At 46.1% G+C, this 24,562-nt stretch overlaps 1 protein-coding gene across 2 annotated transcripts; it reads left to right on the top strand.

Annotated features, from left to right (window-relative positions):
• The first annotated feature begins 440 nt into the window (after positions 1-440).
• HEY1 (hes related family bHLH transcription factor with YRPW motif 1) lies at positions 441-4,315 on the top strand. 2 transcript variants are annotated; one of them, XM_032421944.1, is made up of 5 exons: positions 441-709; positions 965-1,040; positions 1,167-1,250; positions 1,542-1,623; positions 2,535-4,315. In XM_032421944.1, the coding sequence occupies exons 1-5, from the start codon at positions 621-623 to the stop codon at positions 3,116-3,118; spliced, it is 915 nt and encodes a 304-aa protein (XP_032277835.1). In that variant the 5' UTR covers positions 441-620; the 3' UTR covers positions 3,119-4,315. The 2 variants fall into 2 exon arrangements, with proteins under 2 accessions (XP_032277835.1, XP_032277836.1); XM_032421945.1 differs by lacking the exons at positions 441-709; positions 965-1,040; positions 1,167-1,250; positions 1,542-1,623 and adding an exon at positions 2,029-2,087 and having other exon boundaries at positions 2,533-4,315.
• The last annotated feature ends 20,247 nt before the right edge of the window (positions 4,316-24,562 follow it).

Genomic DNA, 24,562 nt, shown 5'->3' with positions numbered 1-24,562 from the left:
GGCCCGCGGCGCGTGCGGCTCACCGGCGGCGCTGCAGGCGCGGCCCTGGCGTGCGGCCAGGCCAATCGGGGCGCGCGGGGCGGGGCGGGACCGCGGCCGTCGGCGGGCTTGTGTCCCGGCCCGGCCTCCCCCGCCTGCCCGCCGCCGGCCCACAGCCGCCGCGCCTCCTCTTCCCCACCATCCCCCCGCCCCCCCCCCCCAGCGGAGACCCAGCGGAGCCCCCGCGGAGCCGACGCACCGCCGCCGGGCAGGGGCCGGCGTGGAGGGCGGGGGCGGGGGCGGGGTTCGCCCTCGCCCCGAGCCTCGCTCTGGTCCCTCCCCGGAGCGGCTGCCAATCAACGGAGCGAGAAGCCGGGTTGGCGGAGGGGAGGCTGTTGCCCAGGAGCCGCCGCCCCGCCTCTCCGCCCCCTCGCCCGCCTCCTCCACCCCTCCTGCCCTCCCCCGGGACCTGAGTAGGGGCGCAGCGTGGGAAAGGGATGGTTGAATTTTAACCGGAGGCAGAGCGTGAGCGGGATCAGTGTGTGCGGAACGCGAGCCCCCGAGCGCGGAGAGGCGCCGCTGCTGTTAACTCCTCCCTGCCCGCCGCGCCGACCCTCCCCCGGAGCCCCCGCGCAGCCAGCATGAAGCGAGCCCACCCCGAGTACAGCTCCTCGGATAGCGAGCTGGACGAGACCATCGAAGTGGAAAAGGAGAGTGCGGATGAGAATGGGTGAGTTGGCCGCGGCAGCGCGGAACTCGGGCAGGAGGCTGGCCGCGGTGACAGCGGGCGAAGGCCCGGGGCACGTCGGTGCCCTCCACTGACCTCTGCGCATCTCGGTCCGGCCACCGTCCGGCGTGAGGGACCCCCCAGCGCTTCCAAACCCAAGTTGGCAAAACAGTCTGAGTGCGGGGAGGGCGTGCGGGAGACCCCTCGTATCACATCCCCTCGCTTAACAGCGATTCTTGTTTTTTCCCCCTCATTCAGAAACTTGAGTTCGGCTCTAGGTTCCATGTCCCCAACTACATCTTCACAGATCTTGGCCAGGAAACGACGAAGAGGCGTGAGTCTCTTTCCAGTGCTTCGTGTTTTGTTTTGTTATTAATTAATGGAAAGAACTACCTTGCTTCATTTTGAAATTTACAGTCTTGATGGAAATATCCTCCTTTGTTTTGTCCGCTTTCTACAGATCATTGAGAAGCGCCGACGGGACCGGATTAATAACAGTTTGTCTGAGCTGAGGCGGCTGGTACCCAGTGCTTTTGAGAAACAGGTAATGGAGAAAGTGGGTAGAGCTCTCAGCGTAGCTGTCCACACCTTCGGAATCCTTCCCCTCATTAATCTCAACCTTATCTGTGTCTCGAAAAATGACCATATTGCTTGCGCCAGAGATGAATCATATACAGATTCCAACATATTTTGCGAAGACAACCCATTTTGCTTTAGTTTGTACTTTTATGATTTGCAGAGCATATACATGCATATCTATTTTAAGCTGTTCCCCAAAGGCACTTGGTGCCCAATCATTTTTTTATTTTTATTTTTTTGCCATGCTCTTCTCTAGGGATCTGCTAAGCTAGAAAAAGCCGAAATCTTGCAGATGACCGTGGATCACCTGAAAATGCTGCACACTGCGGGAGGGAAAGGTACATCTCACTAGTGTCCTGGCGGCCCTGAGTGTTCTGGGTAGAATGAGCAGCTGCAGCAGGCCAGCGTTGGTGCGGTCGCTGCCTTATTTTTTGCTGTGTGCTTTGGGGGTGGGGAGAGAATGGTGTGGCGTGTACAGTTGCCTGTCAGGGCATTTTCAAATGCACAGAGGATTTTCTCCAGTGAATTCATCACCCCAGTCCTCTTCAGAGCAAGCTAATGCACCTTCTCTTGGAGAATACCTTTTATGTGTGAGGTGCCCTAAAGTTGTGACAGTCCTGATTAAAATCAGGTAGCTCTCACCACATTTGTTTATTGACATCTTGAGAAAAAGACTTATTTTTTTAAGTATATGGTTATAATTTTATTGACAGCATTTAAAAAAAAAAAAAGAAAGCTCCTACATGACTCTTGAGGAAAGAAACCTGTTGTGGTTAATTAGAGAAACCCTAACAGAAGATAGGAGACCAGGGTCTGTGTGTCTGTCTCCAGCCGGAAAATACTTTACTCAGGACCAAGTGCCTAAAAGCTCCATGATGATAACTTACATCTGTGTGTCTAATGAATTTCACTGCTCTGTGGTTTTTCTGTCCTTGATGTATTTTTTGTTGTTGTTGGGGGAAAACATTAAAGGAATGAACATGGTTTCATCTGCTGGTAGGGTATAATTCCACTTTCTGCTCAGCAGCTTCTAATTGGGCTTTGAACTTGCATTAGCAAAGACATACTTCTCCTGTTGATTAATGCAAAGACTTTGGTCGACTCCAGAGTATTTGGACCTTCATAAGAACCCGTATGTGCCGTTTTTAAGGTTGTAGGTATTTCTCTGCCAGGAAGAGCTGCCTTTGGTATTGAAGACATGCGGGAAATGAGCAAAGCCTTGAGGTTTTTCTTTTGTTCTTTCCCTCAGGCTATTTTGACGCACACGCCCTTGCTATGGACTATCGGAGTTTGGGGTTTCGGGAGTGCCTGGCAGAAGTTGCCCGTTATCTGAGCATCATTGAAGGACTAGATGCCTCTGACCCCCTTCGAGTTCGACTGGTCTCACATCTTAACAACTACGCCTCCCAGCGGGAGGCGGCCAGTGGCGCCCATGCAGGCCTTGGACACATTCCCTGGGGGAGCGCCTTTGGACATCACCCGCACGTCGCGCACCCCCTGCTGCTGCCCCAGAACGGCCACGGGAACACTGGCACCACGGCCTCGCCCACGGAACCACACCACCAGGGCAGGTTGGCTTCGGCACATCCGGAGGCGCCCGCTCTGCGGGCGCCCCCTAGCGGCGGCCTCGGACCGGTGCTCCCTGTGGTCACCTCCGCCTCCAAACTCTCGCCGCCCCTGCTCTCCTCGGTGGCTTCCCTGTCGGCCTTCCCCTTCTCCTTTGGCTCCTTTCACCTACTGTCTCCCAATGCACTGAGCCCTTCGGCACCCACGCAGGCAGCAAACCTTGGCAAGCCCTATAGACCTTGGGGGACGGAGATTGGAGCTTTTTAAAGAACTGATGCTGTAGAATTGAGGGAAGGGAACACTTACAATCCCAGCTGAGCTGGGCTGTTGCCAACATCACCTTAAAGTCGTCAGTAAAAGTAAAAAGGAAAAAGGTACACTTTCAGATAAATTTTGTTGAAAGACTAAAGGTTTGTTGGTTTACTTTTTCTTTTTTTTAATATTTTTTTTATCACGTCACGTATTAGCAGTTTTAAAAAACTAGTTGTTAAATTTTGTTCCAAACATTAAACTGAAATAGTGAGTATAAATCAACACTTGGTAATAGGTTTGTTCTATGCCTCATTACTTTGTAAACCTCTCTGTCTGAGAATGATCCCATTTTCGCCTCAAAGTTTGGGGAATTTTAACATTTAGTATTTTGGTCTGTTTTTCTTCTTGTATAGTTGAAGTCTGTTTTTAGAATTAATTTTCCAAACCACTAAGTTCAATGTTAACATGATGCTATTTGTTAATATTTTGACAATTAAGGTGTTGTATAAATAATATTCTTTTGCAGGGGTGGGGGGGTGGGGGAGGATCTATGTTGAATTTTATATTTCTGAACAAAGCGTTGACAAATCAGATGATCAGCTTTATCCAAGAAAGAAAATGAGTTAATTCTCTGCCTCCTGCAGCAGTCAGGTGAGTGTATAAACCATCAGGGGCTCTGAGTCCATACGACCAACTGCTGTCATCTGCCAGGATTTGTCAGTTCTGGCTTAGGTAGGAGAGAGCCACTTGTAGGCCAGATCCCCATTTGGAGTTGGTGGGGAGGAGATAGAAGGTAATTGCATAGAATATGCCTGCATTTACCGGCCCCAAACAATGCAGTGAAGTTGTAATCTCACGGATCTCAAATTCACAAGTGTTGACATGGATAAGTGATCTCAGGGGGCAAGCGGTCAATGGAACAGTCCAGTGGAACCTGTTAAATGCATAGCCTACTTCTTCCCGGAACTGCTAGGTTTTCTTTTAACTGGATATTTTTATGTTGTGTTTTCCTTTTCGGTGCATGGAAATGTGGTTGTTGAGATATTCAAAAGGGCTTTGCGGCCTTCTTTTGGTTTAATTTGGTTCAGGCTAGAAAAGCATCATTTTACAGGTTTATTCTTTTAGCAGGTGTAATGTAAACGACCTCCACTGAACTGGGTTTGGCCTCTGTTGTACTGATGTGTTGTGACTAAATAAAAAAGGAAGAACAAACTGTTCTGCTGTATATGTCTTACAAGCCTTGGCCTTTCCCTTTATTGGCTCAGAAGAGATAAATTTTCTCTCATTTTCATTTTGCCTGGCCACCAGTTTTCTTATGTTGAATGACTTCATTATTTTTGGAATTCTAAACTGTGTGACTTTGCTGTTGAAGAAGGTGACTGCATTACGGTGCAGAGTTTTGGCCTGACTCCCACCAGGAGACACAGCCCTTTGACTGTTCCGTTAGGCGATCTGCCCTGAGCCGGCCATGTGGGGGCTAGGAAGCTTCAAGTCACACTGGGACATGCAGGGTGGGAAAAAACTCTGATGAAATCTTTTAAAACCATGTTGACCACTCAGCAAAAAAAATTTTTTTTTTTTTTTCTGAGAGCAGCTACTGTGTGCATAGTTCTGTGCTAAGAGAACAGAAAATTTATTTCATTTTATTTCTTTCTTTTTTTTTTAACTGCAAAACAAGAAAAGCGAAGCGTCGCTCTCTCTGAAACCCCGTGCAGGGGCTTGGGAATTGGGCATGATGAGCAGTGGCAGGCTGTAATTCTGCACCTGCACAGCTCCAGGACGCTTTCCTTGTCTTGTTTCAAGGAATTTGCTTAACCCTTTAGTTGCCGTTGACTCCTGAGCTGTGCAGTGAGGAAGCTGACATATGCTTTAGGTTAGAACAAAACGCTGCCAGAACAGAGGCAGTAATGTGGGCCTCGGGGGAGAACGGTGCCTTCCCAATGCCTGAAAAATAGTCCTGCCAGTTAAGGAGTGCTGTCTCCTGGCTTGGACGAAGTTTGCCTTGATCCTGAGGTTGGTGGGGAGGAGAGGGAGAAAACCCACTCTGGCAGATGACAAAATAGAGCCTTTTCGTTGCCCGACCACTGAGCTCCTCCTCACTGCTCTGATTAAAAAACAAAGACAGGAAGGCAGAGAGAAGTTTGGACTTTGAACTTGAGCAGCGACTTCTGGGTCTCTCCAAAGGGAATGGAAGCTGCAGCATTTTTGGGATTGTGGGTCTCAAACTTCAGCTCCCACTCAGACTTTCTCTATGCAGCCTCCCATGTTGGTCCCTCCCGGGACGCACGGCTCCGTTCTGAGCACCGCCTGTTCCGTGCAGACACTTCCTGCCTGTCATAATGCTGTGATGGCAAGTGTCACGGTAATTTCTGCCAAGTGTCAGTTTAATTTTAGCAACCGTGATTTCAAATGGCATCAAAGCATTATTGAACAGCATTGTGCTCAGACTGCCTTAGATTCTATTCCTCATACCTAGGAACCTAGAGGGTTGCTAATGTGGTCAGAAGTAAAGCCCGTCGTCCTGTTGCTGGCTCTGCGGAGAGCGCTGGGGACCGGTGAGACGTGTGGCAGGATCTGCTCATCACATCAGTGATCCCTGTATCCTCATCTGGCTAGTAATTATTTCTTTTTGTTTGGAGGGGCCTGGGGGGGGGGTCATTTTCAAGATTACATAGTCTTCCAAAGAAATGTTTTGGTTTTCTTTTTAAACCCCTTCAAGGTGACAGGTTTCTGGGGATAGTGCAGGTGGAATGGGATCTTCCTGGGAAACAGGATGGAATTATAATGATAAGCCAGTGGTATGCAGAAAAATGAATGTAAAAAAAACTCATTTCTATTCTGAATTGATGCAGTAAGAGAAAGAATGAAAATCAGGGTCATTAGTACATACATTCATAATATTTCTACCCCTGTAAACAAAAACTTTTTATATGGCTCATAAAATTCCCTTATGAAGAAAATAATATCGTTCATCACAAAGAATCTTGAAAGGTCTCAATAATTACTCACTTATTTTCATTATATGTATTACCATGGATTAATAACATCAAACGAGAGATGGGCAGAATTCTTGCATTAAAAACTCTTTTAAAGAAAAACCTAGAAGCGTCATTTCTAATTTATTCAGTATAGTTAAATTAGGATGTGATTTTTATTCAGTTTTTTCCCCCCTGTTCTGTTACTCACTAAAATCATGATATTTTAAATATAGATTACTTGTATTTAAAATCCCCCAGGAAGTGTTCTATCTCCTAGTTATACTTTTCCCCAGCCCTTCTGCTCTATACCAGTATCGCAGCTTTGATGCCATCATTAGTTTCCAGTGATGATTTATAATTAAAATAACTTCAGACCTAGTATCATCTGAGACGCTGCTTCAAATGTGGCCCAATTTCTTTTACAACCAGAGCTCTGGGGGATGGGGACGTCTTGGAAAGAGGACTTAAATTCTGCGTCTTGCTCTGCTTTTACCTAATTGAGCGACCTTTACATTTAAAAGGTAAAATTCTCTGGACCCCGCTTTCCTCATCTGTCAGATAAAGTGGTTGGACTAGATGGGGGTCCTGGGCACATACAGGGACAAGCACTACTGGGGAAGGATGCAAGGGCAGCAGGCTGGTGGGTGCCACCCCAGGGAACACGTGTTTCCGGCATCTTCTATCTGAAAGTCTGTCTGAAGGGCCACACCAGTGGTTTCTACACTGGAATTTTGGTCCAGTGTTGCTAGATCTTTCAAGTTTTTGAGAACATGTCCAATTTTCGATTTTTTTTGTGAAACAGGCCAATTTATATGGGTTGGTAAACTAACTCACCAAAGCCTGTCTGCAAGTAAGACTGGGCAGGTTAGACTGGGCCTCAGCTTCTAGGGCTCTAATCAGAATGGCTCTCTGAGGGCTAGAATTTTCTAGTATCTTTGTCATGCCTGGCCTATGAATATGCTTAATGGATAAACACCCACCTAACATAAACAATGCAGTACTTAGGCAGCTTGAAGGTGGTTTCCTCTAAAGAGTATTATGTAGAGATAAAGAGGCAGAGTTTTTCTTATTTATTCTGAGTTGTCAAATTTCCTCAAGGAGAGAGAAGGTAAAATCATGCTTCTTGTTCTAAGTCTGGTCACTTCACAGGAACCACTTCTGAAGGGGCACGTGGCAGGGTCCTTCTGTTCCCTTTCTACCAAGGGGGAAGATGGGTTCTCAGTCTGGTGGCCTTAAATGAAAGAGTGAGTGTGTGGCTTGCCATGACTCAGCACACCGAAGTCCTAAAAGGCGCCATCTGATTTCAGGAAGTAAGAAGTCTCAGCAAAGAGCAAGCTGTTTTGAACCTCAACTTGAAACATGATGCCTTCCTTCATCTTGATGAACTGCAGGGCTTTTCACTCAGATGCTTTAGTATTCTGCGGGGGGCGGGGGGGGGGCGGGGAGAGGGGAGAAGGAAGCAAAGGAAAAAGAAACTTAGGCCTCTCTTTTTGAGCTGTCTGTAGGTATTGACGTGCATTTGTAGCAGAATTGTTGGCCAGGCCCACGAGTGCCAGGGAAATCCGGGTTACACAGTGGTCCTGAGATGGGTCTGCGGAATCTGGTCAGGTTTCTGGATTTTGTGTGAATAGGCTGTACTTTACGCTTCGTCAGAGTCATGTTGTAAAATTTCCCATGGTATTTACTCTTACATTAGCATTTTTCGTTAAGTGCTTTGTGTTGGGTTTTGACATATACTCAAGTTAAAAGACCGTGCCTAAATTTAAAACGTAATGATTCCTAGGCAGTTGTTAGGGTGGCCTATGGCTTGATTTAGCAGAAGTAACTTAAAAACATCGGATTAGGCCGAAAGAGAGACAAAGGTTACCCCCGAAAGAGTTAATTACTGAGAATTTTCTGTAGTTACTTTTAGTGTTTTTTTTGGTTTTGTTTTGTTTTTTACTATCTCCCCTGGGGCATGGTTTTGTTTCTGGTGCGTTGAAATGTTCATGAATGCGGAACTGAATCATAAAATTAAAGAATGACATATCTGAGCCTTTAATCATCTGCCTCGACTCGGTTTCCTTCCACTCGCCGTTCTACGCCTCTGCTCAAGCCAGGCTCGCGGTTCGCAGGTGCAGGAACGTGCCGAGTAGGCGCTCACCTCCAGACCTGCGCACTAGCTTCCCCTCCGCCTGCACCGTCCCTGCCCCGCTGTCGCCTAAGCTAGCTGTCATCTGGAAGCCACTCGGAGCTCTTCGCACAGCCGCCTTCCCCTGCAGTCTCCCTCCCGGTCTACTTAAAGCAGTCACCCCCACTCCGAGCCCTCTGCCCCCTCCCACCACGCCCCACCCCCTTTCCCTCCTTTGTTTTCCTCCGGAGGGCTTAGCTAGCATTATCCGACAGAATATTCATCAATTACTTGTTTACTCTCTTGTTTTGCCTGGTCTGCTCACCTCTAGGGTTCCGTCACTTCAACAGCGCCTAACATAGAAGAGGCACCCAATACGTATTTGTTGGATGAATTCATGAATCCAGTCCGCTCCTTTGTTACCACTAAGAAGCAGCGCAAAGCAGATTCAAACAGATAGGTCTCTATCCACCCCTCCCCCAATCTTGTATTTTAAAAACCACCAGGGAAGGTAATTTCATGTTTCACTTCAGTATTTTCTCCTCACTACTATGAAATTCTGCTTTAGAACAAATTCAACTTGACTCCCATACTTCAAGTCTATTTCCTTTTCTGTGTATGCTTAGTGGGGATTGAGGGACATTGGTCACTTTTTAAAGATTTATTTATTTTAGGGGCGCCTGGGTGGCTCAGTCGTTGAGCGTCTGCCTTCGGCTCGGGTCATGGTCCCAGGGTCCCAGGATCGAGCCCCACATCACATCCGGGTCCCTGCTCAACGGGAGGCCTGCTTCTCCCTCTCCCACTCCCCCCGCTTGTGTTCCCTCTCTCTCTGTGTCTCTCTCTGTCAAATAAATCTTTAAAAAAAAAAAATAAGATTTCTTTATTTTAGAGAGAGAGCGCTAAAGGAGAGAGGGAGGGGCAGAGAGAGAGAGAGACCAGCCAGCTCCCCACGATGCAGGTCTCCATCCCAGGACCCTAAGATCATCACCTGAACTGAAACCAAGAGTGGGTTGCTTAATCAACTGAGTCACCCACGTGTCTCATGGTCACTTTTTTACATTCCCCACAAAAGATCCTACTCTCCACTGAAGACCTTCAATTCTTAACTCATCATCACCTCCACCTTCTCGCCAGTTAGGGGGTTTCAACATTTTTGATCTTGTCACATTTTAGTCTAACTGGTAGGGGTGGGGATGGCGGAGCACAGCATCTGCATTTATAGAAATGGAGAGAACAGAAGTTCTACTATGGAGGCGCCTGGCTGGCACAGTCGGTTGAGCGTCTGACTCTTGGTTTCAGCTCAGGTCATGATCTCAGAGTCGTGGGATCTAGCCCGGCGTGGGGCTCTGCTCTCAGCGTGGAGTCTGCTTGACTCTCCCTCTGCCCCTCCTGCTCATGCTCATTCTCTCTCTCTCTCTCAAATAAATAATAAATAAGTAAGTAAGTAAGTAAGTAAATAAATAAAGTTCTACTATGCAGACAGACTACAGCCATCCAGGGTTCACAGGAGAGCAACCCAGAGGAAATATTTAGGCATAATGTGACAAGTTTAAAGGAAGTACAGTCTGGAATAAGTTGGAGGCTGAAGAACCGATACATAATTATTGCTTTAAGTGTGCAAAGAGCAAGCCTTATAGAAGTAGAGGCCAGTGGTTCTCAGGTGGAGACCCACATTCTCATGGAGAACAGGACAGTGTAGGGTTGTGATGGGGAAGGGGACTTCATTCTTGACCTTGGTTCTGACCATCAAGCAGTAATGGGTTTGTAGCAGGATTTTGAGGGCAGCTTTTTCTGCTGAGGGCACAGAGCAGTAAGGACCTCACATTCTGAAGAACCAAAGCCCACTTGGGACCCAATACCCTTCACGATTTTTCATTGGAGGCCACACTATCCCTGCCATGTTCCACGATAGCCCCACAACCGATCCCCCATACCAGCTTCATAACAGGACTGGGGGAGGAGATGAGAAAGGAAATGATTGCCGGGGTGTGGACCTGGCTTAGGGGGGGGTTTCTCTCCCCTCCCTGTGCGGAGTAGGCAAGTTGGAAGGTTTCATGAGGAATGGTAGTGGCTAAATGAGGGTATGGGAGTCACAGAAAGTGAGTTTGAGGCTTGGACCACTGTCAGGGCTGAAGGCAGGGAGAGCTACCTCCTCTACGGGGAGTGGTTCTTAGAAATGAAGGGCATTAGGCCGAAGCTAAATGTCTCCCCCCCACATACCATGCATCTATTTGGAAAGCATCGCATCAGCAGAGGCCTCTGGTATTAGAGGGAAAGCAATAGAGTCAGAGAGAGAAGGGGATGCGAGCCCCTCGCCCCAGCTTGTATGAGAAGATGTCTTCTCTCTTCTCTCTCCCTCAACACCAGAGGGGTCAATCTGGGCAAGGTAAGGGGTGGAAGAATATGAGAACCATAGCTGGCCTGGAATGTGGACTGCCTTCTCCTACCCCCTAAGGTGCTGGAGGGGGAGAAGAAGCTAAAGGGCAGACAGGGCCTCCCATCCCAGTCCAAGGGCCCCTCTCCACATGTGAGCTGATGATGGGATGGGGGACAAGTTCCAGATGAGAAAGGAGATTGGCATTTCACAACGGACTGACCTCCTCTAGGGAAAGAGACAAGAAACTACTTTAGTCTAAGATGTCATTAAAAGAAGCTGAAGATTTGTCAGAATATGATTGAAGGCAGTTACTGCAAAACACAAACAACCCCCCCACCCCGCAAGTATTTATTAATTGTTCCTTACTTAGTGGAGAAGTGCACACATAGTTAAAAAAACGAGACCCCAGTACATGGAAGGAGCTTATGCATGAGATTGCCATACCAGGGCTGGGGATTTTGGGCAAGGTGAAGCCTCTCCTCTTTCAGGAGGAGATTCTAGGAGCCTGCATCATTTTAAGAAGATGGATTTTCTATACTGCAAATCACTGAGTTTAATGTTACTACAGGGCCAAATTTTAAGACAAACGATTCACATTGTCACCTGGCGCACTTACAAGAAGTAAAGAAAAACACTTGCTCTTGTGCCTTGCACATCTCCATTCCTTTTGAAAAGGCTTCCGCTGCCGGGCCACTGGGGCATACTGCAGAATAATGTTTCTGCGCTGCAGCGACTCGCTTCATGAAGTGTCTCACTATCTTCCGGAACAGTCACAGAAATGTGAGCTGGATGATGGAGCAGTTAGAAGGCTCAGTAATCTGTTCAAAGACAACAGTTCTTTATTTAATGCTTGCAATATGCCAGACACGGGGCTAGCGGATTTGCATACATCATCTTCGATCTTTAACAGTGGTTATTCTGAAAGGTCAGTGTTATGATCTGATTATGAGATTTTGCAAGATGAAGACACTTGTCCGAAATCATATGTTAAGAAGCAAAGCCAGGATTCAAACCGGCAAATCAGAAGTCTGTGTTGTTGTTTAAACCCACAAATTCAGTTCATCAGTTGATTGATTCCAACTTGGTAGGGGGTCTCCGGTGACACTCTCTCATGACTTCAGTAACCTGAAAATGGAACAAACCCCTTTGGGAGAGGATGAGCTCCCCGGACAGAGGGCAGTGAAGCAGAGGGTGGTCCACCCTGGATGTTGGAAAAGAGCTTCAGGTGGGAAATAGACAAGGGCTTCTAAGACTTTCCAAGGGCAATGGATACATGTATACATGTTTTAGAAGCATGATCCCCAAATGCTAAACCACCACATGTATGCAATTCTTGACCTGCGACTTTCTCACCTTCGTGCTCTCGGCAGGTTTCCCCCTATATTACAAAAGAAAGCCGTGCCTCTTACCCATCCCAGATCTAGGGACACAGAAACTTACAGGACACTAAATAAAGGGACATTTCTAAAACTTGGTTTCAGGGAAGTCTTCCTTAATGATAACCGGGGAACTATAAACTTACCTTCTGCTTCCTATTTTTGCCTGTCTCACACATATTTTTGTTATGGGCAAAACATGATCTATAAGGGCGCCTGGGTGGCTCAGTTAGTTGAGCATCCGACTCTTGGTTTCGGGTCAGGTCATGATCTTAGGGTCCTGGGCTCCGAACTCAGTGGGGAGTCTGCTTGAGGATTTTTTCTCTCTCTCTTCTCTCCCCCCCCCACTCTCTCAAATGAATAAATCTTTAAAAAAAAAAAAAGAGCTATAAAATAGGGTGTTTTTGTTCATGCTCAAATGTTCTGAATTTGGGGTAATTAATTCTGAAACTGGGGTAATTAATAGTTCCCTTGATAAGACTTGGTAAATCTTTTTCGTATATTTCCCAGAAATTAGGAAAGAGACTGACTATTGACTGTGTAACAAATATTTTTAAAAATTAGGTACTTTACAATTCTTTGCTTTTGTTAAAATGAACGACCTAAATTGTCGGTTGTTGGAACATTACTAATAATTTTGATGATGAATCATCAGACTGAGGCTTTTGGCAATATTCATGCATTTATACATGAACTACTTTGGGGGAAAAAGCCTTATTAATTTTATGATAAGAGATGCACTCTCAATATCATTTTACTTTTAATAATAAAGTTATCAAAATATTATTTGATTAATTGTATAGTATTAATAACTCAATCCAGAGTTTTCCTTCCTTCTTTCCATAATTTAGAGCTTTATGGTCACAAGAAATAAAAACTAAAAAGAATTTGTGTGCATATCCCTATTGGAGAGAACTATGATAGGAGATCAAGAAAATACTTTCAAACACAAAAATGTTACTAAGATAAAATTCTGTGGGGAAGTGAAATGGCAATCGGAATTCAAAGAGAAAGAGGAATGATGTGGAATTGCCCACTGTTCAAGAGGAACTTGTTCTCGTATTTCCAACAAAGGCGATGGCTGGTATCAAGTCATTATAGTATGTTGCTTTCGCTAACGGACTTTAACATTTCATTAGACATCAACATTATACCATAAAAATGGCAAAATTTGCCACTGTTTGAACTTAGGAAAAATTTTAGGTATCGGTTTTAAAACGTGGTAGAGATAATTTATCAAAATTATTCTGCAGAGTATGTAATCTCCAGTGTGTATGTGTGTGTGTGTTTTCCATACCACCAAGCACTTCTCCACTTCTTAGGGGCACTGCCTGGGTGTCCTATAATTTAACTCAATTCTGACAGGTAGATAGTGTCAGATCCCGCAGGTTAAGGGCTGATTCCCAAAAGAGATTGCAGTCCCCTGCCCCGCTTCAGATGACAATCACGAGTCCAGGACGTCACCTTGCTTCTGACCTAGTGGCTATTGATCCAAGTTTCTACCGACCTCCTCCTTCTCTGGTTCCATTAATTTGTTAGAGTGGCTCACAGAACTCAGAGAAACATTTACTTATGTTTACCAGTTTAAAGGATATTATCAAGGATACAGATAAATAGCCAGATGAAAAGGTAAAGAAAGGCGGTGCCTGGGTGGCTCAGTGGTTAAGTGTCTGACTCTTGATTTCGGCTCAGGGCATGATCTCAGGGTTGTGAGATCAAGCCCCATGTCGGGCTCTGTGCTCAGCACAGAGTCTGCTTCTCCCTCTCCCTCTGCTCCTCCCCCACTCCCCCCTCCCTCAAATAAATAAATAGATACAATCTTTTTTTTTTTTTTTAAAGAAAAGCTACAGAAGGATCCCGAGTGCAGGAGCGGCTGTCCCCACGGAACTGGACAGCATCACCCTTACAGCACGTGGATGAGTTCACCAACATGGACGGTTTCTGAAACCTGCCCTTTTGGGTTTCTACGAAGGCTTCATTACGATTAAATCATTGGCCATTCGTGACTAAACTCAATCTCCAGGCCCTCTCCTCTCTTTGGAGGTTTGGGGGTGGGATTGAAAGTTTCCACCGTCTAATCACATGGTTGGTTCTGGCAACCAGCCTCCATCCTGAGGTGCTTTTTCCAAAAGTCATCTTACTAACGTAAATGCAGGTGTGATTGAAAAGGACTTGTTATGGATATCAAAAGACATGTTTATTGCATTTATCACTTAGGGAATTCCAAGGGTTTTAGGAGCTCTGCCAAATATAACAAGATATCTGTATATCTTATTATAAATAACAACATCTCACAATCCAAAAAACTTCAATACCACTGACCTAGACGGTCTTAAGCCTAAAACTCTTTATTATAGAGAAATGTCTGGAATTAAATTTGGTTCAAATCCAGATTACCAGCTGAAACACTGGGTGAGTTACTTACACTTTTCAAGCTTTAATCGTCATCTGAGAAGTGGGGTATCTACAGAACCTTCCTCATGGGGTTGGGGTAGCTGTGAGGATAAATAGGGACGATGTGTCTAAAATGCTTAGAACGTGGCTGGCATATCATAGGGGTGTCAGGAAGAAAAACACTCACTTAAGAAGTTGAGTTTGATCTGGATGGCCTCCAAGGAACACCAAATTCCACACAGGAGAAGGTGTCGTTTGGTGTGTAGAGCACGGTAGTGGGTGTGTGTGCCTGTGTGTGCGGTTTCGATGTGCTCTTCATAACAAAGCCCTGTCACCAATGCCCCTTCTCTGCGGCTCACCTCTCCTTTTTGCCTGGGCCACCAAAAGTTCTCAACCTTCCTGGTGTGGTTGGGGCTGGGGTGAGGGGGTAGGGAAATAGCGGGGAGGGAAATAGAGGGATAGGTGACATGAGAGCAGGGACAACAGATCAGGGAAGGGTGGGCACCTCATTCTGGAATGTTGGGAGGCGAGGGTTTCAATCTCTCCAGATGAGGTGGAAAAAAGAGCTGCCAGCTACCCAGAGATCCTATAATCCTTGTGTTGTCCTGGAAGTCCTAGCCGGCCAGAGCATCAGAATTATCCCTATGGATATGGTAGCTGGACCATTAAGCCACCAGCAGGTGGAATGTCTTTGGAAGGCCCATGGCCTGATTCCCAGATTTCCAGATTCCCTGGCCAACTGCAGGGGTTTAAGCGGTCACTTCATTAAGCTCACAGTCTCTTGCTCCTGCAGTTCTTGGGGCACCACGTATCCTATTTTGGCTGAGATCTGTGTGCAAAAATGCCAGAATTGGAGGCAGGACGCTTGAGTGGGGAGGAAAGGGTGCTTGCGGGGCAGAGAGGGGCCTGCGGAGGTGGATTCAAGTGACTGCTGGATCTCATCTCTCTCCAGCCAGGACGAACTTCCTAAGGGAGAGGACAGACTGAGGGATTTTTTTTAAGGACATAAGAACTTAAAACTGATTTTTTTTTTACAGATTTTATTTATTTATTTGAGAGAGAGAGAACGAGCAGTGGGGAGGGGCAGAGGGAGAGAGAGAGAGAGAGAGAGAGAGAAGCAGACTCCCCACTTAGCAGAGAGCCCAATGTGGGGCTTGATCCCAGGACCTGGAGATCATGACCTGAGCCAAAGGCAGACACCCAACCCACTGAGACACGCAGGCACCCCTTAAAATTGATTTTGAAATTGTTTTTCATCTTGTGCCATAATTATGTCTTCGTAACCCCCAAACTTCAGCTAGAATCTGAAAAATAATGACTTCCTGTTAGCGATGCTTGAGGACAGTGGACCTCAACTTGCCTGCATGTCAAAGTCACCTGGGGAGGTTGGGAAAATCCTGGTGGCCAGTCTGCACCCAGACGAACTAAATCAGATGCCCTAGAGGCGGCACTGATAGCCGTACAAATCATTCAGGTGGTTAGAAAAAACGTGCAGCCATGGTTGTTACTTGCCGCTTTAGGAAAATGGAAGGGGAGTGGTGTGGGGCTTGGGGCAAACTCTTCAGGCAACAAGGGAGAGGCCCATTGCTGAGAGGCAGGTTGCCGGTGAAGGTGATCACAAGTACACCAGGCAGACTGAGGATTTGGGGCTTTCACCCCGGACACTTGTAAAAGAGCGGCGGACTTGGTCCAGCAATCGAAGAGAGTGGGTGGGAGATAAACCGTGGTCCTCACTGTCAACATGGACTTTCACTGCTGTTGCCCTTGAGCTGACCTAGCTTTCCTTTCTCTGTCGATTTGGAGCTTCACTCCCTTCCAAAGACAGTGAACTCTGGCTGTTGAGCAGGAGCTGTGGAAATGCCCTTCTTACCCAGCTCCAGGTGTGTGACTTGTAGACACGTCCTCCTGGGGGGAAGTCAACAGCTACCCTCTCAGGAAACATGACAGAGAAGTCCACTGTGTGTAGCTAAGCACTCCCTGGAGAGACAGGCTGTCAGAATAAGAAGGTGGGGCCAAGTGGTAGACAGCCAACAAAGGAGTCATACAGGATTAGTCCAACTCTTAATAAAAGGTCCCAACTATGCTGAGTTCTTATAATCTGGCCTAGAAGATTTGCCTCCTTTCTTGTCTCCTCCAGCCTGTTATTTCCCTCTCTCTCAGCTCTGATAACGATGTCCAGAGCATTCTCATGGTCACTTAGCTGGATATAGGAATGTGTGACTTGGTTAACTGGTCGCTTCAAGTGGACATGCTTTGTTTCATCACTGGGCTACAAGATTAACTTTCTGGGAGCTTGGGGTTTGCAAGACTTCCAAAGAGAATGACATCTATCTATTGGTAAATATTCTTTCTCTCCTTCTTCTGTTTACTCTTCTTCCTTCCTTCCAGTGCTTATCTCTGTGATGAGGACAGTACTATTCGTAGAGCACCAGTGAAAACTGTGTACAGAAAAAAAAAAAGGAGCAGTGGTGCCTTGGGGAATATTTTCTGTCCAGATTTATGCCCACTCTTCCTCTTGCATCACTATCAAAGCACCTCCTTCTTGCCTCGGGGTGGGTTGACCTGGGTAGATACATTGCACAAAGCATGGTGGCATCGAGATGGGGAGAGGACAGAGTTGGTTTCAACTAGGGAAGCCTCACGGAAGGATTGGAAGCTTATTAATTAAGCAAAAGCCAATGTGCTACCTGAGCAAGCATGCTGGGGGATGAAGTACAAGAGCCAAAGGAGGTGAGAAATGGGAGACGGAGAAGAGACGTTAGAAGCCAGGGCTGCCAGGAGCAGGGGCACACGGACTGAGGAGAAGCTTCAGCACCAAGCCTATGAGCTGCAGTTCTCCGAGGTGAGGCGGGGCGTCTGGCAGTGGTCAGGCCATGGGGCCCAACAGCAGGGGCCAGCACCTTCACGGGTTGTGGGTTGGTATCCCTGGGGATCTGGAGGTGAGGAAGTTAATAGATGGTGAGGAGCTGCCCTGAGAGCTCGGGAGTAGTTCATAAGTGGGCCACCATCCCTGCTTTCCCAGACATCTCTTCAAAGGCAAGTTGCTCTGTACCGTGGGGTCAAACACCGGACTAGTCAACCCTGCCATCTCAGGGACTGTGACTGGTATTTGGTGCTTGAGCGAAGTCTATTGTGGTTTTTCTTTATTTGTATATAAATAAATATTTATTTGTATATAAATATTTTTATGTTAATAAAGCTATTTCTATACTCTCGATATTTTATATCAGACACTGAGCAATTTAACATAATTAGATTCATTATTTTGGAATTAAATAACACAGTACATATGTATATTCTTTCTAATTTGATTAAAAGTTGGATCATGAGGCTCATTCTGCTCAGTGTGCTAAAATCAGAAGTGCTGTGCAGAGCTTTTGAAAGTAAAGGTAGAGGTGCAAACTTCTTACTCCATTTCTGCTTCTTGCACGTGGATGTGTTGGCTGGAGCTCCGGAGCCTCGTTGGCTCATGACACAAGGAGAGAAGGGCGGTTGAACAGGAAGAGAGAAGGGCGGTTGAACAGGAAGAGAGAAGGACTGGGGTCTCCGGTGTCCCAGTAACTGCTAATCCAGTCATGCTCTGGGCCCACATCGTAGGAGAAGATAGTAAACATTTATGTATTTAAGCCATTGATAATTTTGGCTTTTTGGTTTTTTGCAGCTGACTCAAATCCTATAATAATACATGACATGTATTGACTATATCCCGAGTGGCAGGCACCATGCTAAACTGTTTATATATTTTCTAATTTAAGCCTCATAAAAATCATTTGAGAGATTCTACTGTTAGCCCCATTTCACAGATTTAAATTAGGCTTAAGGAAGTGAGGTAACTTGCTTAATATCACTCAGCTGGTATGTTCTGGGACAGCAGTTGATCTTCGGTAGGCAGAATTCAGGAGCCGGGCCCTCATTCCTATATATTGAGGACACGCCTCTTAACGCAATTCCCTTGATATCAAGGGCTGAGAAGGTTTAAGTTCCTCTGTAATGAACCACAACTCTGTTCTCTATTTCTCTATTATTATTGATGGGGTAGAGACTTTTCTAACCTACCTTCCTCAATCCTCCTTCCTCAGAGGAGGGAGGTAGGAGAGAGAAATAAGGAAATGATCTAAGACAATGATCCTAGACTTCTGAATTTGAAGGATCCGGTTAAAAAAAAATCGTGTGACTGACATAGAGTTCACAATTTTTTATTTTTCACAGTAAGGGCATTAATAAAAAAAAAAACTATCATCTGCCCTGAACAACATTTGATGAAAAAACAAATGTTCATATGAGAGAAAAGATGATATAATCACAAACTAAAGGGCAGTCTTTTAAGCCAAATAAATTTAATTATAAACTTAGTATTTGAAAAGTACAATGCATTTCTCCCCCTCTTGCTCATGTTTTTCAAGGACTGGCGAAGATGTCATCAGGATTTGAGAAACCTTTATTTAAGATTTTTTTAAAAAATATTTTATTTATTTGACAGAGAGCACAAGCAGGGGAGGGGCAGGCAGAGGGAGAGGGAGAAGCAGGCTCCCTGCTGAGCAGGGAGCCCGACGTGGGACTCAATCCCAGGACCCTGGGATCATGACCTGAGCCGTAGGCAGCCGCTTAACCGACTGAGCCACCCAGGCGCCCCACCTTTATTTAAGATCTTAAAGAAGGGGTAGCTAGTCAGAAAGTGGAAAAGCTGCCTCAGGCTGCAAATCAGGCCAAAGAGTGATGAACAGGCCTGGCCAGACTGCTATGTGACACCAACATCCATTCAACCTTTCTTCCTTAGTCATACGACCCTGGTTTTTATTTGAGGCAATACTGTGCTCAGCTGAAAGAACATATATATAGGTCCTTGCAGGTAAGGTTGGCCATGTGACTACATGTTGGTCAATGAGATATAATGCAGAATGTCGGGTGGCATTTTCAGGAGGGTGCTTCATTGGGGCTCAGCTGCAAAGGGGGCCCTCTTGACTTCTTTCACTTTCTCTTCCTGCTGATCTAGTAGGAAGATATGGTGGCTGTGAACGATAGCGTCTCTCTTAGACTGAGGACGGCAATGCAGAAAGATGGTGGCCTGTGTCCCTGATGACACCTCGGAACTCCGAATGGCCCACTTTTGGGCATATTTTACAGGAGAGGGAATTTCATCTTATCTGAGATACTATTTTATATTTTTCCTGCTACATGCATCTAATCCCAACTGATATAAAGAGGTAAATCCAAATCCATTTTAGACAAAGAGCATCATAATAGTGTTAGACAAAAATTCACGGAATCGGGGTACCTGGGTGGCTCAGTTGGTGCAGTACCTGACTCTTGTTTTTGGAGCAGGTCCCGATCTCATGGGACATGAGATCGAGCCCTGAGTCAGGCTCTGTGCTCAGCTGGGAGTCTGCTTGAAGATTCTCCCCCTCTGCCCCTCCCCCACGTGCTCTCCCCCTCCCTCTCTCCCTCTCTCAAATAAATAAATGAATCTTTAAAAAATATTTCAAGGAATCATTTGCCTTATTTATCAGGAAGAAAATCAGAGCCAGGGCCGTGAAGTGGCTGGCGCCAAAGTCACATCATTCAACATTCATTCTACAAATATATATCGAGCAGGTCCTACGTGTGAGGCTCTTTGCCAGCAGCTGGGGGCACAGAGATGAAGCCGAGTATGATTCTGGCATCAGTCACAAAGTGGAGTTAGAGGGAGCCCCTGCCTTTCTCCTGTGTTTTACATCCAGCCACGTCTAGGCGGTTGGCTTTGTGTTAGGTGCTGTCTAGAGACTCCAAACCAGGGGCTGAGACTGGCCCTGGGGACAGAAGTGCATGGGACAAAGAAGAGGGAGGGACAAGTTGCTGAGCATCTGGGGCTGTCTTGTCACTTGGAGAAAAGCAAAAGTAGCAAAAGAAGAAATGATCAGATTTACTTTGGCTGTATTGAAGACTACAGAGAATGCACAGAGAAAACCACACAGACTTAGTTTTCTCTTTTTGTAACATTCACACATGTATGTAAACACATACTCAACCACACACACACACACACACGTACACGCACACGCAGGAAACTTTCCAGAATTGTATTTCTTTTACTCCTTTAAAAACATCTTGTGTGTTTGGGTGCCTGTTTATGTGGTTTATGTGGAATGGGGGTGAGGTAAGGTGGGGGCAATAAAACAATACAGTCTCTGGGGGCCCCTGGGGAGAATCTCTGAATTCCCTGGGATAGGAAGTTCCCTAAGAAAGCAGGAGCCACTAAATTCCCACCAAACAACAAAGCCCGAGTAGCCGAGATAAAAGGACAGTGGGGGTGGAGAGGAAAAAAAAACAAAAACAAAACACCTCACCCTGGTTTAGGGAAGCAGGTGCACCCAATACAAACAATATCATTTCTTCTATTATTTGTAGAGTTTAGGAACAAAACAAAACAAAACAATACGGCACTCCTCCCCTCTGGGGTCGGGGGGGAGCTGTAAGATGCTCAGGGCAAGAAGATAAAAAAGATCATTTCTCAGCACATGTAACAGCAGAGAAACTAAATTTAAACTAACAAACAAAAAGAAAAGACAGTTAGGAAGGTTGGGCCAAATCAAGTTAAATGACATGAGAATGTTACCTTTGGGTGTGTTTGTGGTCAGCCTCCCTTCGGCCACCAGACTTAATGATGGGGGGCACCCCCCTCTCCAACTACTTACAAGGCTGTCTCCAGCTTTAAAACAATCAAAGGACTGCGCATTTCTGTTTGTGTTTACCGGGGGGTGGCCGCAAGCACCGGCGGCTAGCAAGGACCACGCGCGGAGTCAGAGGTGGACGTATGCGGGGCTTCAGGGCTCTGTCCTGAGTGGGCTTTATTAAGGCTTCCACTACAAGTCCTTTCTGACTGACGAGAACCCCCTTCAGCGCTCAGGACGACAAGGATGACGGTGGCCTATATGCCCAGCACATAGCCCAGGCTGCAAGTCCCAGGGGCCAGAGGTGTTATTTCAGGAGGGAGATGATTAAAGAGCTGTAACTTGGGGCGGCCCTGATGAGTTGGGGTCAGGGGTCCCCTTGCATAAGAGTAGTGCCTGAATGGGCACTTCTACTTGCTAAACTCTTCTGCAGCCTATGCAGGAATCTGGGCTAGCACTTTGGTATTTTGTAGTATTTAATGATATTTTGACCAAATAATTCCTGGCTTGAAGAATTGCTCTTCACTTTGGCTTCAGGGTTGGATCGGGGTGCTAGGCCTCAATCAGGGTCCCCAGGCTGGTTCTGCAGTCCAAGGGGTGCCGGTCTGGGGGAGAGTAGCCGATTTATAGGAAGGACTCAGGTGACTTCTGGGCAGAACTCAAGGGAAGAGGAAATAGAAAAACAAGGACAACAGCCTTGGAAGAGCAAGGGGTTGTTTTGAACACAGTGTGGTGTCTGCCATCTAGATTTTCTTCCAGATCCATCCTCAAGGATTCATGCAGGGTCTGCAATAAAGAGGGTCCAGAGGGGTGCCTGGGTGGCTCTGTCAGTTAAGTGTCCGACCCTTGATTTCTGTTTGGGTCATGATCTCAGGGTCGAGAGATTGAGCCTCGTGTCTGGCTCCACGCTCGGAGTAGAGCCTGCTTAAGATTCTCTTCCTATCCCTCTGCCTCTGTCTCTCTCTCTCTTAAAAAAAAAGGAGGGGGGGGGCGGTCCAGAAAATTTAAAAGGCACTTCACCAAAATGATTGTATGGCGTTGAGAACCCCAGGCTGAACTACCGCCCAACATGATTTGGGATGAAAAATATTTTCTTCACAGGTCAAAGCCCGATGGAGAATGGAACAGCCCCTACCCCCATGAGGGGAGCATTCTGAGCACAAAGCATCTGGAAGGGATGCCGGGAAGACAGGGCGCTCCTGTGGTCTTGGCAGCTCTGAGGTGACACGGACAACTTTGGTAGCAGCTGTTAAATAGGATAGAACAATGTCATCTTGAGGCCGAAAGAACGCGTGAGCCCTCCCTGGGCCACTAAAACAAACTAGCCAGGGGGTAGTGCCCACAAACAGCACAAAACAACAACAACGGCGGCAACAACATAGCAATGATGATGACAATAGTTTAATAAGATATAATAAAATTTATAATAATGTAACAGTTTCTAATAGGATGGGATTACAATGGGCCAGGCGTCTGGTTGAGCTCTCCACACCCTTCTTTCCTTTAATGTTCGCAGCCCAGTAGAGTAGGTTCCAGATGAGGAAGCTGAGTCTCCAGAGAAAGTAAGTAACTTGCCCAGGACTAGCACACCGCGAGTAAGCATTGGTCTGTCCGCATTTTGAGCCCAGCTTCTTAAATTTTACCTACATGGTAGTGGGGGCAAATGAAGCCAAAGCAGTAGTGTTTTTCTGCTCTTACTGTGAGTTTATTTTAACCGCTGGATTGCTGGTGTGACCTGGAGAACATAATATTACTGCAAAAATTAATCTGATTACACATTCCTTCTTCATTTCTTCATTCAAAAACATTTCTTGAATGCCTATACTTGAGCTCTGGGCTATCCTGACTGGTGTCCTTCTACTTTATGCTGTTCCCATGTTAAAATTCTAGAAAGTCTGTGTGACAATAGACTCTGAAATGTTTCCTATTAATATTTTGCTACATTTCCCCCCTTCTCGGCAGGTATATTTCTCATAATCTTAGCTTTTATCTAATTCAAGCTCAAGTAAGGACCACCTTCTTCATGAGGTATGTTTACGTAGTTGGACAAAAGGCTAGCCTTCATTTATTTCTAGAAAGTCAGGCCAGATTGTGAAGGTTGAATTGTGTCTCTCTGACTGAAGGGAGGAAATTGGAAAAATGTCCTGCCAAAACGCGCTTACTGATTTACTGCTGTTGCATGTACAAGAGTCAAGGTTTATTGTCTGCTTCGAGAGACTGACCATATATAACTAAAGGCCTTGGCCTCTACAGGTAACTTAAACTGGTAAGTAGATATATGTGCCCTTGTTCTAGCAAAGAGGAAGATATTCGACTTCATGAAGGTGTAGGGTCCTTTTCTAGGCACCATACCTGCCGAGAAGATAGAATGAATCCACTGAAGATAGGATGGTTGAGCCTGAATTTCCATAATTCAAAACTCTATGGCTGGTAAAGTTTTGCCTGGTGAATGAGAACATACTTTGGCATTTAAATTTGCCTATTGTTTATAACTAATTTCATGGAAATGTTTGACTTTGGAAAGGTACACGTTGTGATTCTGACTATACACAAAACTAGTTGGGGGTGGGGGATGCAGGAATCCTAAGTTTAGGGGGAACCCATTCTGTTCTGGATAAAAATAGCCCCACTCACTCTATTGCCTTGCAAGGAAAACATCAATTAGATTGAACAATGTTCCCTGCCGAATGTAGATGCCACGTTGTCTCTGGACACCTCCTTTGAATTTGCTTTGGACTACGTCGTGTCTTCTGTTAGGAGGAAATTATCAACAACAAGAGGAAATCCTGTACTAGTATTGAATAGTCCTTATTTTAAAGGTACTTCCCTTCTTGTGGGAATTGTATGTAATCAGAACAACACTATAAAATGTCTGAATTATTTTACAGGGTTTGACTTTCAACCCCTTTTTTTTTTTTTTTTTAAAGATTGACTTATTGTGCTCAAGATACAGTCAATTGTTGGACTAGAGCACATTCTTCTTGAGCTGCATGAACCTCACCAAGGTGGGGTGGAGGTTAAAATGTCGGGTGCAGGAAGCAGGAGGTCCTTAGAGACACCCGAGTATTCTAGAGCACACAATGACTAATAAATGCTAAAATTATTCTGGAAAGAACCCTTGAGTCACACACATTTGCCCCTTTCTGAACAGAGTTGAACTACCTTCAAGCTGGAGGGAACTGGGTAAGCCTGCCTGTAATTCTCTGCCAGTTCATTGAGCTCAGCTGAATGATCGGAGGGCAGGGATGACGGGGTCCTGAAGACCTGCAGTAGAAAAAAATGTCAGACTTACTTTTCTGCTTCTGAAAGTAGCTGATTATTCCCCGTGGGTAGGGAGCTGCTTAGAAGCAGAAGGAGCCCGAGAGAATAGTCTTTATTTCAAAATCTGGCTTTTCCTCTGGTTCATGAAACCGGTAAGCAGTATATAATGGATTCCCAATGCAATGTTCCATGTGCTGACCACTATCAGGATGCTTCTCAAACTTTCCTGCTGAGTCGCTTCCAGCAAGAAGACGATGAATTGGTCTGCCTCGAGGCCCTGGAGACTGAACTCAAAGCAGCCGGGGGCAAGCATAAA

Source organism: Phoca vitulina, unplaced genomic scaffold (assembly GCF_004348235.1).
Source record: "Phoca vitulina isolate PV1807 unplaced genomic scaffold, GSC_HSeal_1.0 scaffold25, whole genome shotgun sequence".
NCBI classification, from domain to species: domain Eukaryota; kingdom Metazoa; phylum Chordata; class Mammalia; order Carnivora; family Phocidae; genus Phoca; species Phoca vitulina.
The sequence above is the reverse complement of the archived record's forward strand: the minus strand, read 5'-3'. Positions and strand labels throughout refer to the sequence as shown.